At 44.2% G+C, this 13123-nt stretch overlaps 1 protein-coding gene across 2 annotated transcripts in view; it reads right to left on the reverse strand.

Annotated features, from left to right (window-relative positions):
- UBE3D (ubiquitin protein ligase E3D) overlaps positions 1 to 13123 on the reverse strand; it is a 457021-nt gene that overhangs the window by 170334 nt on the left and 273564 nt on the right. For both annotated transcript variants that reach the window (XM_082250092.1, XM_082250091.1), the window contains exon 9: positions 12137 to 12275. In XM_082250092.1, the coding sequence (XP_082106218.1) occupies positions 12137 to 12275 (139 nt within the window). The remainder of the gene's footprint in view (positions 1 to 12136; positions 12276 to 13123) is intronic.

The following is a 13123-nucleotide window of genomic DNA, read 5'->3' on the forward strand; positions in this document are numbered from 1 at the left end:
TATTACAAGATTTTCTAAGCTCCTTGAGTGCTGCCAGAATTGCTGCAGGGGTTGAAGGGGTGGGGGGTCAGCCTGTCAGTGCTCAGATCATACGCCGCACACTGCATCAAATTGATCTGCATGGCTGTCATCCCAGAAGGAAGCCTCTTCTAAAGATGATGCAAAAAAAAAAGATTGCAAACGGTTTGCCGAAAACAAGCAGACTAAAGATATGGATTACTGGAACCATGTCCTGTGGTCTGATGCTGATGAGACCAAGATAAACTTATTTGGTTCAGATGGTGTCAAGCCTTCGTGGCGGCAATCAGATGAGGAGTACAAATACAACTGTGTCTTGCCTACAATCTGCTGGCACTGGGAAGCTACAGTTCATGCAGGGAACCATGAATAGCAACAGGTACTGTGACATACTGAAGCAGAGCATGATCCCCTTGCTTTGGAGACTGGGCCGCAGGGCAGTATTCCAATCTGATAAGGACCTCCAAGATGACCACTGCCTTGATAAAGAAGCAGAGGGCTAAGGTCATGGACTGGCCAAGCATGTCTCCAGACTTAAACCTTATTGAGCATCTGTGGGGCATCCTTAAAATGGAAGGTGGAGGAGCGCAAGGTCTCTAACATCCACCAGCTCCGTGATGTTGTCATGGAGGAGTGGAAGAGGACTCCAGTGGCAACTTGTGAAGCTCTGAACTCCATGCCCAAGAGGGTTAAGGCAGTGCTGGAAAATAATGGTGGCCACACAAAATATTGACACTTTAGGCCCAATTTGGACATTTACACTTAGGGGTGTACCCACTTTTGTTGCCAGCGGTTTAGACAATAATGGCTGTGTGTTGAGTTATTTTGAGGGGACAGCAAATGTACAATGTTATACAAGCTGTACACCCACTACTTTAACTACATTTTAGCAAAGTGTAATTTAACCACATTTTAGCAAAGTGTAATTTCTTCAGTGTTGTCAAATAAAAAAATATACTGAACAAAATTATAAATGCAACACTTTTGTTTTTGCCCCCATTTTTCATGAGCTGAACTCAAAGATTATAAGGCTTTTTCTATGTACAGAAAAGGCCTATTTCTCCCAAATATTGTTCACAAATCTGTCTAAATCTGTTTTAGTGAGCACTTCTTTGCCAGGATAATCCATCCACCTCACAGGTGTGTCATATCAAGATGCTGATCAGACAGCATGATTATTGCACAGGTGTGCTTTAGGCTAGCCACAATAAAAGGCTACTGTAAAATGTGCAGTTTTACTGTATTGGGGAGTCCATAAACCAGTCAATATCTGGTGTGACCACCATTTGCCGCACGCAGTGCAACACATCTCCTTTGTATAGAGTTGATCAGGTTGTTGATTGCGGCCTGTGGAATGTTGGTCCACTTCAATGGCTATGCGAAGTTGCTGGATATTGGCAGGACCTGGAACACGCTGTCGTGTACACCAATCCAGAGCATCCCAAACATGCTCAATGGGTGACATGTCTGGTGAGTATGCTGGAAATGCAAGGAACTGGGATGTTTTCAGCCTCCAGGAATTGTGTACAGATCCTTGCAACATGGGGCCATGCATTATCAATCTGCAATATGGGGTGAAGGTCGTGGATGAATGGCACAACAATAAAGTGCACCTGTGTTCATTGTCCATAACATACGCCTACCTATACCATAACCCCACCGCCATCATGGGCTATGTGTTTAACAACGTTGACATCAGCAAACCCCTCACCCACACAATGCCATACATGCTGTCTGCCATCTGCTTTGTACAGTGAAAACCGGGATTCATCCGTAAAGAGAACATCTCTCCAAGTGCCAGACACCATTGAATGTGAGCATTTGCCCACTCAGGTCAGTTACGACGACGAACTGCAGTCAGGTCGAGACCCTGATGAGGACAACAAGCATGCAGATGAGCTTCCCTGAGACGGTTTCTGACAGTTTGTGCAGAAATTCTTTGGCTATGCAAACTGATTGTTGCAGCAGCTGTCGGAGTGGCTGGTCTCAGACGATCTTGGGGGTGAAGATGCTGGATGTGGAGGTCCTGGGCTGGTGTGGTTACATGTGGTCTGTGGTTGTGAGGCCGGTTGGATGTACTGCCAAATTCTCTGAAACACCTTTGGAGATGGCTTGAGTGTAGAGAAATGAACATTCAATTCATGGGCAATAGCTCTGGTGGATATTCCTGCAAACATCATGCCAATTGCACGCTCCCTCAAAACTTGCGACATCTGTGGCATTGTGCTGCGTGATAAAACTGCACATTTTTGAGTGCCCTTTTATGCACAACTGTAATAATCATGCTGTCTAATCAGCATCTTGATTTGCCACACCTGTGAGGTGTATGGACTATCTCCACAAAGGTGAAGTGCTCACTAACACAGATTTAGTTAGATTTGTGAACAATATTTGAGAGAAATAGGCCTTCTGTGTACATAGAAAAAGTCTTAGATCTTTGAGTTCAGCTCATGAAAAATGGGGACAAAGACAAAAGTGTTGCGTTTATAATTTTGTTCAGTGTATAATCAAATATTTACAAAAATGTGAGGGGTGCACTCACTTTTGTGAGATACTGTATGCTTTGCTTTTCCCTCCTTGGCTTTTCTTCCTTCTAGCCACATATATATTGGGGATAGATGCTGTTTACAATTTATATAATTTGTCACTGGGTATTATACTATTTTGCCGCTAGTTGTCCTGGTATAGGTCTGGCCTGCTCCCTGAGATCCCCGATCTCTAGCATCTGATGTCACCGTGCGTGTACACTATGAACTAGGTTGGCCTTCTATTGCAAAAAGACCAATCCTATGGTCCAGAATTAGAGCATATCTGACAATTTATATGTCAATTTATGTCATATTGTCACTTGTAACCATATTCCTTTGAAGTTTTTGGTGAATTTTTTACCTTTTAAGATTGTTGGAAAAATATTTTTTATTTTATACTGTTGTTACTCTTCTGTCTACTCTGGTTGGCCTATACCTAAAAAATCCCTATGGGGCTCCTATCTTCTCTGGTCTTCTGAATAATTTTGGGATGCGCCTCCAGTAATTCATGACACCCATCTCAGTGTAACTATTTCTGAAACTTTGCATGCAAGTCATTTTTGTATGAGCTTCTCACATTTTTATTATCTAGCTGTCCACCTGCAGAAGGGTATTATTGGTCAGTTTAAACAGTGTACATTCCTAAAAAGTAATTTAACACATGTTCCCCACTGTGCCCAGTCTGTTTATTTTCAAGAAGCGGTTTGCATATGCACCTCTGTGTATGCAACTTCTAATTACTTTCAGTTAATAAAACAACAGGGGGTAACAGAACTACCACCTTACAGTTGTCACCAGAACAAGTCCCAATTAGGGGATTTACCCTCTACTCATGTTTCAGAAGCATTTAAAATGTCAAATGTGCCTTCGCTACCACCAAATGGGGCATATACAGCAAAAGAAACCAAAGGCTCCAACCCTTTCCTACGCTACCTAAAACAAAAATAAAGTTCTACTAAATCAAAATGTATCCTATTGTACACATACTACAGGATAAGGGGAAACAAAAAAATCAGCCTTGCCAAGTGACTTGGATGACTAGGGATGATCATAATTTACATATAACAATGTTTATGCAAAAAAACTTTGTCTCTTTTTCCAATTAAATAATAGATAAAAGGAAACATGATATGGAAATATTTTATGTTGCTGATGCCATATTTCCATGGCAATTTTATCACTTCAACACTGCATTATCTGACCTCTAGTAGCTGGTAATAATCACTGCTGCATGCAATGAAGAATTGCTACTTTTCTTTTGCACAGCTCCACTGGAAATTTTACGTGGAAGCGATTTCCACATCCTCATTGCCCAGACAGTGAAAAACACCCTATGCAGCTTAGGGTTAAACCACTTCTCCTATCTCATTGTGTGGCCCACTCCCTGAGACTGAATAGTTTCCTACCTATGTTGGGATCACCATTGAGATTTTTGGATATTGATATCATATCTCCTCGCCAGCATCTCTTCTCCAGGGAGAATAAGTTTAGTGCTTGTAGTCGTTACTTGTAATTGAGGTCCTCCAGTACCCTTATTTGTTTTGTTGCCCTTCTCTGGAATCTTTCCAGTTCCAGCACATTCTTAATGAGGACTGGTGATCAGAATTAGATGGCATACTCCAGATGCAGCCAAACCAGAGTTTTATAAAGTGGCAGGATTATAGTTTTATCTCTGGAGTAAATTCCCTTTTTAATGCATGCTTATATTCTGCTGGTTTTTCTTGCTGCGGCTTGACATTGCATGCTATTGCTCAGTCTGTCTTCTACTAGGACCCCCCCCCGATCTTTCTTCATACTGGGTTACCCCAGGGAAACACCTCCTGATGAAGGGGCCACTTCCCCTTGGTCCAACGCCTACCGACTGAGGTATTCCGCCTGTCAATTTTCCACCATGGGAAAGTGTAAGGCGGAGAGGGCTGGAACTAACGTTTTGCCCACCTGAGAATGCCGGCTACTTCCAGAGCCACCAGGACACTTCTTGTGCCGCATTGGTTATTGACATAAGCCATGGCTGTGGGATTGACTGACTGAATGTGCACTGGACATCCTTGGAGATGATACCTCTGATCACTTAGAGCTCCAGGATATGGATCGCTAGTCTGGACTCTTCAAGGGTTCAGACCCGCTGAGCAGAATATTTGTTTCGAGAATGCTTCCCCACCCCAACAGGCTGGCATCCATGGTGACCACCGTCCAAAAAAAGGGAGGAAGGATTTGCCCTGCCCGAGCGCCGGAGAACAAAGCCACCAGATCAGGGACCCTTTTGTACCTCGGCTCAGCTGGATTTGGTTGTCCAGAGGCTGTGGAGTCTTGTCCAATGTGAGCAGAATCTCCCTTGCAGGGACCTCGTATGGAACTGTGCAAACGGAACTGCATCAAAAGGCAGCACTCGCATGCAAGTCAGGAGGAATGACCATCTGCTGGACAGCAGGAGGCGAATTGCAGCCTGCAGTTTTTGGAGTTTGTCTAGAGGAAGGAGTACTGTGGCTAAGGCCGAGTCCAAAGTCAGACCCAGATAGTCTAGTTTCGTGGAAGGACCCAAGGCAGACTTCTGAAGATTCAGAATCCAGCCGAACTTCCTCAGGGTCTGTATGGAGATCTCCAGGTTTTCCACCAGCGCAGTAGGAGACTCTGCATGCAGAAGAAGGTTGTCCAAGTAGCCCATCCCCTGCTGATGTAAAAATGCTAGAACCAGGGCTAACACTTTTGTGAAGACCCAAGGAACAGGGGCGAAACCAAGGGATAACACCCCAAACTGATAATGCTCCACTCCCACGGCAAAGCGCTGGTGACCGACACATACTGGAATGTGAAGGTAATCGTTCTTGCTGTCGATAGAGGCAAGAAAATCCCCATGATGCAGGGAAGCCACCACCATGACACAGACTCCATTCTGAACTTCTGCACCTGCACAAGCAGTTCAGCACCTTGAGGTCCAGGATTGGACGCACCTTGCCTTCCTTTCTGGGGACTGTAAACAGGTTTCAGTAAAACCCCTGAAAACGTTCCAAAGTCGGAACCAGGACAATCACTGCTTGAAGTAAAAGCTCTTGCACCGCCCCAAAGAGAGCCCTGTAAGCAGACCAGGGACGTTGGAAGGAAAGAATCTTTCAGGAGGGTAAGAACAAAACTCGATCTTGTAGCCAGACCGTATAACTTAGTGGACCAACTTGTCTTGTACCTGGAAGTCCACGGGTCCGGGAACCAGCGAAGGCGTCCCTCTACCCCAGATATGGGTAAGGGCACACCTTCAAGCTGAAGGAGCCTTGTCCTCGGGTCTGGAGAATCCCGCTCTTGACTTACCAGACCAAGTTCGCTCGGATCCTCCAGAGGAGGCATTGAAGGGCTTTGATCCCTTGTCAGTCAACCCTGAGGGATGAGAAAAACTTCTTATGAGCCAAGAAGGAGGGCCTACATCTACGAGGAGGGTCCTTGCCCTTAGAAGCCTGTGTAAGAAGGGTACTCTTCCCTCCTGTGAGACTTTTAAGGATGTCATCCAGGGTAGCACCAAACAGGCGATCTCCTTAAACGGGAAGATCAATCAAGGCCTTTTTTAGAAGTCTGGTCCGCAAACCAGCATTTGGGCCGACGGACCACTATCGAAACAGAGAGCCGAGCCACTAGGGGAGCCTCATCCAAAGAGGCATCACAGATCAACTGCAGCCCCTGGGCCAGCTGGTCCACCAGCTCAGCAAAGGCAGGGGGCTGCTCCCCCTCCAGGTCACGGCGCAACAGCTTGGCCCATTCAGTCAGAGTCTACGACACCAGGGCAATGGTGAATATCACCTACAGTGCCGAACCAGCCAGGGTGTACATATTGCGGGCCACATTCTCCGCCTTCCTGTCAGCTGGGTCCTTAAAGGCCGGGGACTATTCAATCGGAATCATGGTTGCCTTGTTCAATCTGGAAACCGGAGGGTCAACCACTGGTGGAACAGTCCACTTCTTAAGAAGGGACTCTTTACAGGGGTATAGCCTAGCAAAGCGCTTAGGGACCCCAAGGGGATGCTTTGGTCGTCCCCACTCTGTAGTGACAATTCTGTCTAAATAGGAGGGGAAAGGTTACACCTTTGCCACTCTGGATGGCTTGTGAGTGCCAAAGGGGACCTGCGCCTCCATCGCAGCTGCAGCTGTGTCCTCCATCTTTAAGGTCTCACGCACAGATACAATCAGTGCGTCTCCCAGGGCCTTTTCATGCGCAGTTGCAGAAGTGGAGGAATCCTCCTTACTATCTGAGGATTCAAGGCGCGTGGTCGCAGACCCATGCAGGATGACCCACGTCTGTGGAGGCAAAATTAGATTCAGGATCTGAGGGGACAGATGAGGCAGGGGAAGGCGAGGGGCGCTTTCTTGCCAGCCTGTCACCCACAAGCCAACTGCACCTAGGACACAAAAGAATCCAGGACCGCCGTCAGTGCGTCAATGGATGGATGGGACCCAGAGGGCACCGTGACCTCAGACAGGGGATCAGGTAGGGAGATGCTCTAAAAGACTCCATAAGTCACCAGGTGGACACCACAAAAAAGTGTAAAACCACTCTGGCAGCACACCCGGTTGCCAGTCACAGAGCCCCAATCAATCCTCAGCAGAGAAGGAGAGGACCCCACCAGACTCACCACCCCGCAGGAGAATCTGCACTGCACGTATGGCGATTAGTAAAAGGAAAGAATCCAAGAGTCAGCACCAGGGGGTGAGGAGGGGCTCCCACTGCCGCAAACGCAGCCCACAAGGCTCCACTGTCATGGTCGCCGCTTTTTACAATGGCAAGAATCCAAGAGTCAGCACCAGGGGATGAGGAGGGCTCCCACCGCCGCAATCGCAGCCCACAAGGCTCCACTGTCATGGTCGTCCCTTTTTCCAATGGCAAACCACAAGAAAATGGATGGACTACAAAAACATGGCCGCCGTGTATAGAAACACACATATAAATAAATCGGTTTATATAAACACCAATCGTGCTTAAAGTGACTGTGCACAACGTAATCAATCTATATAAAAAACGCCAATTGTGCTTTTAAATATTATAAAGTGACTGTGCACAACGTGAATGTAAATGTTGATAAATATGTGCAATTTATGTTCCTTTGTGCAAAAACAACAAAATATATGAAGTCCAATGAAGTGTTTTCACAGTGCAAATATTCTGAAATAATTCATAAGGTGCTGATTGTGCTCAGTAAACCAGTATAGGCTCCAGTGGGAATTTTGGTGTGGGATAATCCTTCACCTTAAATACAGCCCACTTACCAGAAGACCCCTTGGGGTCTAGCGAAGGTAAGTGGTTCCTGTGGGTATTCTCTAGGATCCCTCTATCTGGTAAGGTGCATCAGGGGTCCTCATCTGGAATGGGGGGAATTCTCTTAGGGGAGGCTCCGCTGTATCCCTCTGTAGAGGGTGTGGTGGGGGCTGTAATTCGCTTCTCCTATTAACCGCTCATATGGATCGTTGGTGGTGGGGGTCACAGCATGTAGATGGTAAAAGATGCGGGGAGGCTCATAGTGTAGTATTCAATTGTATAAATTTATTAAGAAATAGTAGTCACTCACATTTGAGAAATCAAATGCCGGCTCAACTGTATGGAGACGCCGTTCTGGCTTCCGGTTTGCCCTTTCAAAGACCAGATGTGACGAAGGGACGTACCTCAGGACCCTGAGGTACGTTTGATTTCTCAAATGTAAGTGACTACTATTTCTTAATAAATGTATACAAAAATTATATCTCTCCATCAAAATGGGGGGCTTTCGGCCAGGAGGAATGCTGCGACTCGGGCCAGGAACCAGGTCGTATACAACCTCGCGAGGCGTTTAACTCGCAAACCAGCCCCTGTCCAGTGGGGCTATGTTGCGGTCGACCTAGCGCGGAGCGGAGGTCTGCAGGTGCTCCCTGGCCAGACTAGGGTGACCACTGGATCTAGATTATCCAGCCTGTCGCCCGGTCCGGCAGTTGATTGTAGATCTCACAGGAAAAAATCCAGGAGAAAAAATGTTTCTATATAAAAAAAATTTGCCAGGACCAAAAGATCCCAGCAAGGAAATAGGTCCTTACTTCTGCCTAGGCAGAAAAAAACGGAGTGGCTATAGCAAAGAGAGGAAGTATACCCCTAGGGACTGCCCATGGGTGTAGCCAGAATTATTTTCTGCCTAGTGTCTTACTACTGTAGGAGGTAATATAACTCAGTGGTTATGAATAACAGGAGCTGTCTGTCAATGAACAAAAGAGAAATTATATCTATCTATCTATCTATCTATATATATATATACACACACACACACATACACACACACACAAATTATTTGCCTATCATTTAACTGACTTCAGCAGATAAAATACCCTTAAAATGACAGTGCTACCTCTTATACCAATATGTACTGTATATACTACATGTTATACTGATTAAATTACAGACTCCCATCTTTAGCCAACTATGCTCCCTATTTATATGATTTGTATGGGCCCACCAACTTCCAAAAAAACATTTAATAGTACTTAACCCCCCCCCACAAAAAAAAAAAGTGACATTGGCATGGCCAAAATGAATACACTATGCAGCTACCCACTGCACTAGAACAACTGGTGTTGTAGTGAGGACTACAAGCAATGGGTTGCATTGGAGAGGAAAATCATACCTATACCCGCAAAATTCAGTGCTACCCTCAGAGGTTCTGGGCCACCTAACAATTTTAGGTACTATTCAGATGGCTTTTTTTCAGTCCAAAGATAACTTCCTGTGCCCATTTCCGCTAACAACAGTAATTGGTAACTCCAACTTCATCCTGGGTCTGGTTAACTGGAATCTCCGTCGACTCCTAACAGAAAGCAAGTCACATTCTTGACTTTTCAATTCAGGAATTCAAAAGTGCAAATCAGCAGAGGCACTATCTACTTTCTGTCCCTAGGATGACAGATCTATGGTCGACAGTTAACATAGTTGCAAAGGGTAAATGTAAAAAATCTTCAGTCTGCAGCTCCCTCATTCACCCCCCCCCCCTGCAGCCCCCCCTAATACCAAGCCTGATCCTGAACCAGCGATGTGCATCAGAGCTGAGGCTCTTCTGGGTCTCTCACTCCTCATTGGCTCCTTCTGCTGTCAATTACAGCCAGTGAGGAGGGAGCGGGGGGGGGGGGATTGAGCCACGCTTGGTGTGCTCGATAAACACACAGAGGCGGCTCTGGAGTGAGCATGCATGAGTGCCCCCAGAGAAAGCTGCACTTGGCAAGGAGGAGGGACCTGAAGGGCGGGCAGGGAACCTAAGAAGAGGAAGATCGGGGCTACTCTGTGCAAAACCATTGCGCAAAGCAGGTAAGTATGATGTGTTTATTACTTTAAAGAAAAAAAACCTTTAGGACCACTTTAACCCCTTTTGAGGCCTTATGCAGATGGAATTCTCCATCCCAGCACACTCTCTCCAAGATCTAGAATATCCTGACCTCCCCAGGCACCGACTATAATGACTTTTTACAGAGATGGGATAAGGGATTGGGAAACACCCATGCTTCACAGCAGTGTGAATGTATCCTATTCTTGGCACACAAATCCTTGACAGAAAGTACATCTCAAGAACTTGGGCATAATATAACAAAGGGTACAAAGTTCCCCACGTGCTACATAAAATAATACTGTGAGGTAGCACATCTTTTGTACTGTCCTAAACTGCAGTCATTATGCAAAATAGTGAGAGGCACGGTGAAGTAGATGACTATGGTAAACTGGGTCAGAACCCTGGGGCGTGAATGCTCCATTTCACAGAGACCTTTGCAAACATAAGGTGTCTTTGACTGTCCATCTACTAAACTTAACTACAGCATGCATTCCGCTCTTGTGGAAGCAAAATTCCCCATCCAAAAACAAATGTAGTACTTGAAAATCAACAGCAAGATCTAACTTCAACACTGCACAACAAAGAGGAAAAATTCAGAAAGGCATGGATGCCCTGGTTATATTTTAAAACTACAAACTAACCCTTAACTGCAGGTAAGGTCACAAATACCCCTCCCACAGAACTGAGGAACAGTTGACTTGCAATTTGTCTGTTTCTTTCATTGAGCACAGTGTCTCTGGAGATATTGTTCTTTCTAAAAGCCAAACCCCCAGAGAGCAGTATACTTCTTTCTTCTCCCCTCTCCGCCTCCCTCTTCCAAACCCAATTTGTTTCAAGGTTAACCCTGAACATTCTCATAAACACTCTTGGTATTGGAGAACCTCTTCATCCAGATTTTCCGACACTTTTTATTGTATGAAGACAACGTGGCTCTGATAAGTTTAAACTTCCTGGCTTTGTATTCCTGGTCAATATTAGAATGTAAATGAAAATATGTAATGGGAAACTCCTACAAGTATATGTGTACATCTCTGAAGGTTATGTGACAACATAAAAAAAAAAATTGAAAAAAGAAAATAATGAATATAACTGTATAGTGCATATTAGGTCTTTTTTTTAATTATTTCTCAAAACTTTCTGGATATGTTTAAGAAACACAGGCAAGTTTTTTTTAAAGAACTCCTGTGTGAACTTTGGAACAAAAAAAGCCTACCCACCTCTTCTCAACAACACACTGTACATACAGAAAGGACAACGGAATTATGAAGAGTCTGAAATATTTCTATGACTTATGGGAATTTCTGGCAATAAAAGCTATAACCCTTCCAAAAAATAGTTTACTTTCCAGTGACCTTTCTAAAGCAGGATTTCAAGGTATTAAAAAGGATCGATCATAACAAAATGATTTACCATTAAGGAAGAGCAATGGTAATACAACATAGCTTTCTGGTAGAAAAGTTATCAAAACTTTATATTTTGGTTCAATATATTTACAGCGAAATTTATTTAGCATTTGGTATTAATATATAGTTCAACATCTTAACTTTAATGTTCTTGCATCACATTTTATAACAACAGCTCCATAGACTGAAAATGTAAAAAAGAATGCAACTTTACCACAACATGTGCGATTATGGTCTCATGCACATGGCTGTAAAAACCGCATTTCAAAGCATTTTTTGTTTACAGATTTGAATGTAGGTGTATTGTTTTCAATAGGGACATGCAAACATCTGAATGCACTGCATTCAGATCTGTAACTAAACATAAAAAATGTGCATCTGAGGACATGTGTTTTATGCACTTTCTTGTGTAAATGCATGTAAAAGTGTATACATAGACAGCGCCTGCTGTTGTCAATCAAATCTGGTGAGGAGGGGGTGGGGGGCAGGGCCAAGCCAAGCTGTGTCTGTCTGTGGACGCACAAAGCACAGCTTGAGAGCGAACCCACATGTCTGCCTTCATATTAAGCGGATTTATATGGGGGCTGACACAAAAGAAGTGAATTAACCACTTATAGTCTTCCATTGGAAGCTCTGAAAGGGGAACAAAGCATGAGTACAATTGGGAGACAATGACAGAGCGCTGTCACCCTACAACAGGATGTGCCCAAACATGGATGTTTCTGGCAGGATCACAGGTACAAACAATTTAAAATCACATTAACATGTTAAAGACTTTATAAGGTTGACATATACTTTACATTTAATCATAACAAAAAAGTAAAAAATTGTGTAACATCAACATAAGCCTTTAGTAGAAATTAGTTACCTGCCATTCATTCATAAAACGCAAGGAGTGAGGCAAAGAGGCATTATTGAGAGAGAGCAACAAGATCAACTCTAAGCAAGTCCTGGATGGGAACGTCAATGAATGAGCTCCAGTTTCATTCATCCATTTATCCTCAAGCCTAGAAAGATACAATAATTAAAAATCATGATATTACAGTGGACTACCTTGCAATAAAATTACAATTCTTCCACATATGTTTATCAACCTCTTGCTACCGGTGTGACTCATAAATTTAGTGTCGAGAAAAGAGGGCATTAGCGCCCAGCCACTGTACATATGCATTCTCAGAGATGTGCGGTTGTGTGCTGAATGCGTGCCTACTGAGCGCTCTCAGCCTACAGACCGAGTTGTCACCAACAGTTCCTGGTCATGGCTTTTAAAGGGGAGCCAGTGGGGCAGGCTGCTTATCATGTGACCATTGTGAGAAGCCATGTGACCTCCTCAGCAATAAAGCCCACTGAAAGGGCCGCCAGAAGACAATGTGAACAGGTTAATGTAACTAATCAGTAAACTTTCAAAGTTAAAGTGGAACATACAGGTTTTCCTATCTGGAGTGTCAATGTCATGGGTTCCTTTTGTGTCACAGGCTCCCTAGTAGCTTCTCCATTTAAACATATAAGGAATGTATTCCAGAGAGGTGACAAATTCACAATAGGGAGACAGAAAGCAACAGAAATCAGACACAGAATATAACCATTCCCTGCTCTATCCAATGTAACAAATATTATGATCTTTTTACCTAGTGGTGAGAAATTTTCTTGGATGATGGAGCAGAACATAGGAAAGTTAAAATGCAAGGAAGAGATCCCCTTAGGGAGGAAAGAGGACAACCTTGTCCTTGTGTAACACTAGAAAAGATTCCTTACAGGATATGCCTACTAACTCAGAGACCCTCCGCATAGAGATGATATCACAAGAAAAGTCAGATAAAGGAAATATCCCTAATAGGTTAGAATGGCAGCACCT

The sequence above is a fragment of the Pelophylax lessonae genome (genome assembly GCF_965119305.1).
Source record: "Pelophylax lessonae genome assembly, chromosome: 3".
NCBI lineage: Eukaryota > Metazoa > Chordata > Amphibia > Anura > Ranidae > Pelophylax > Pelophylax lessonae.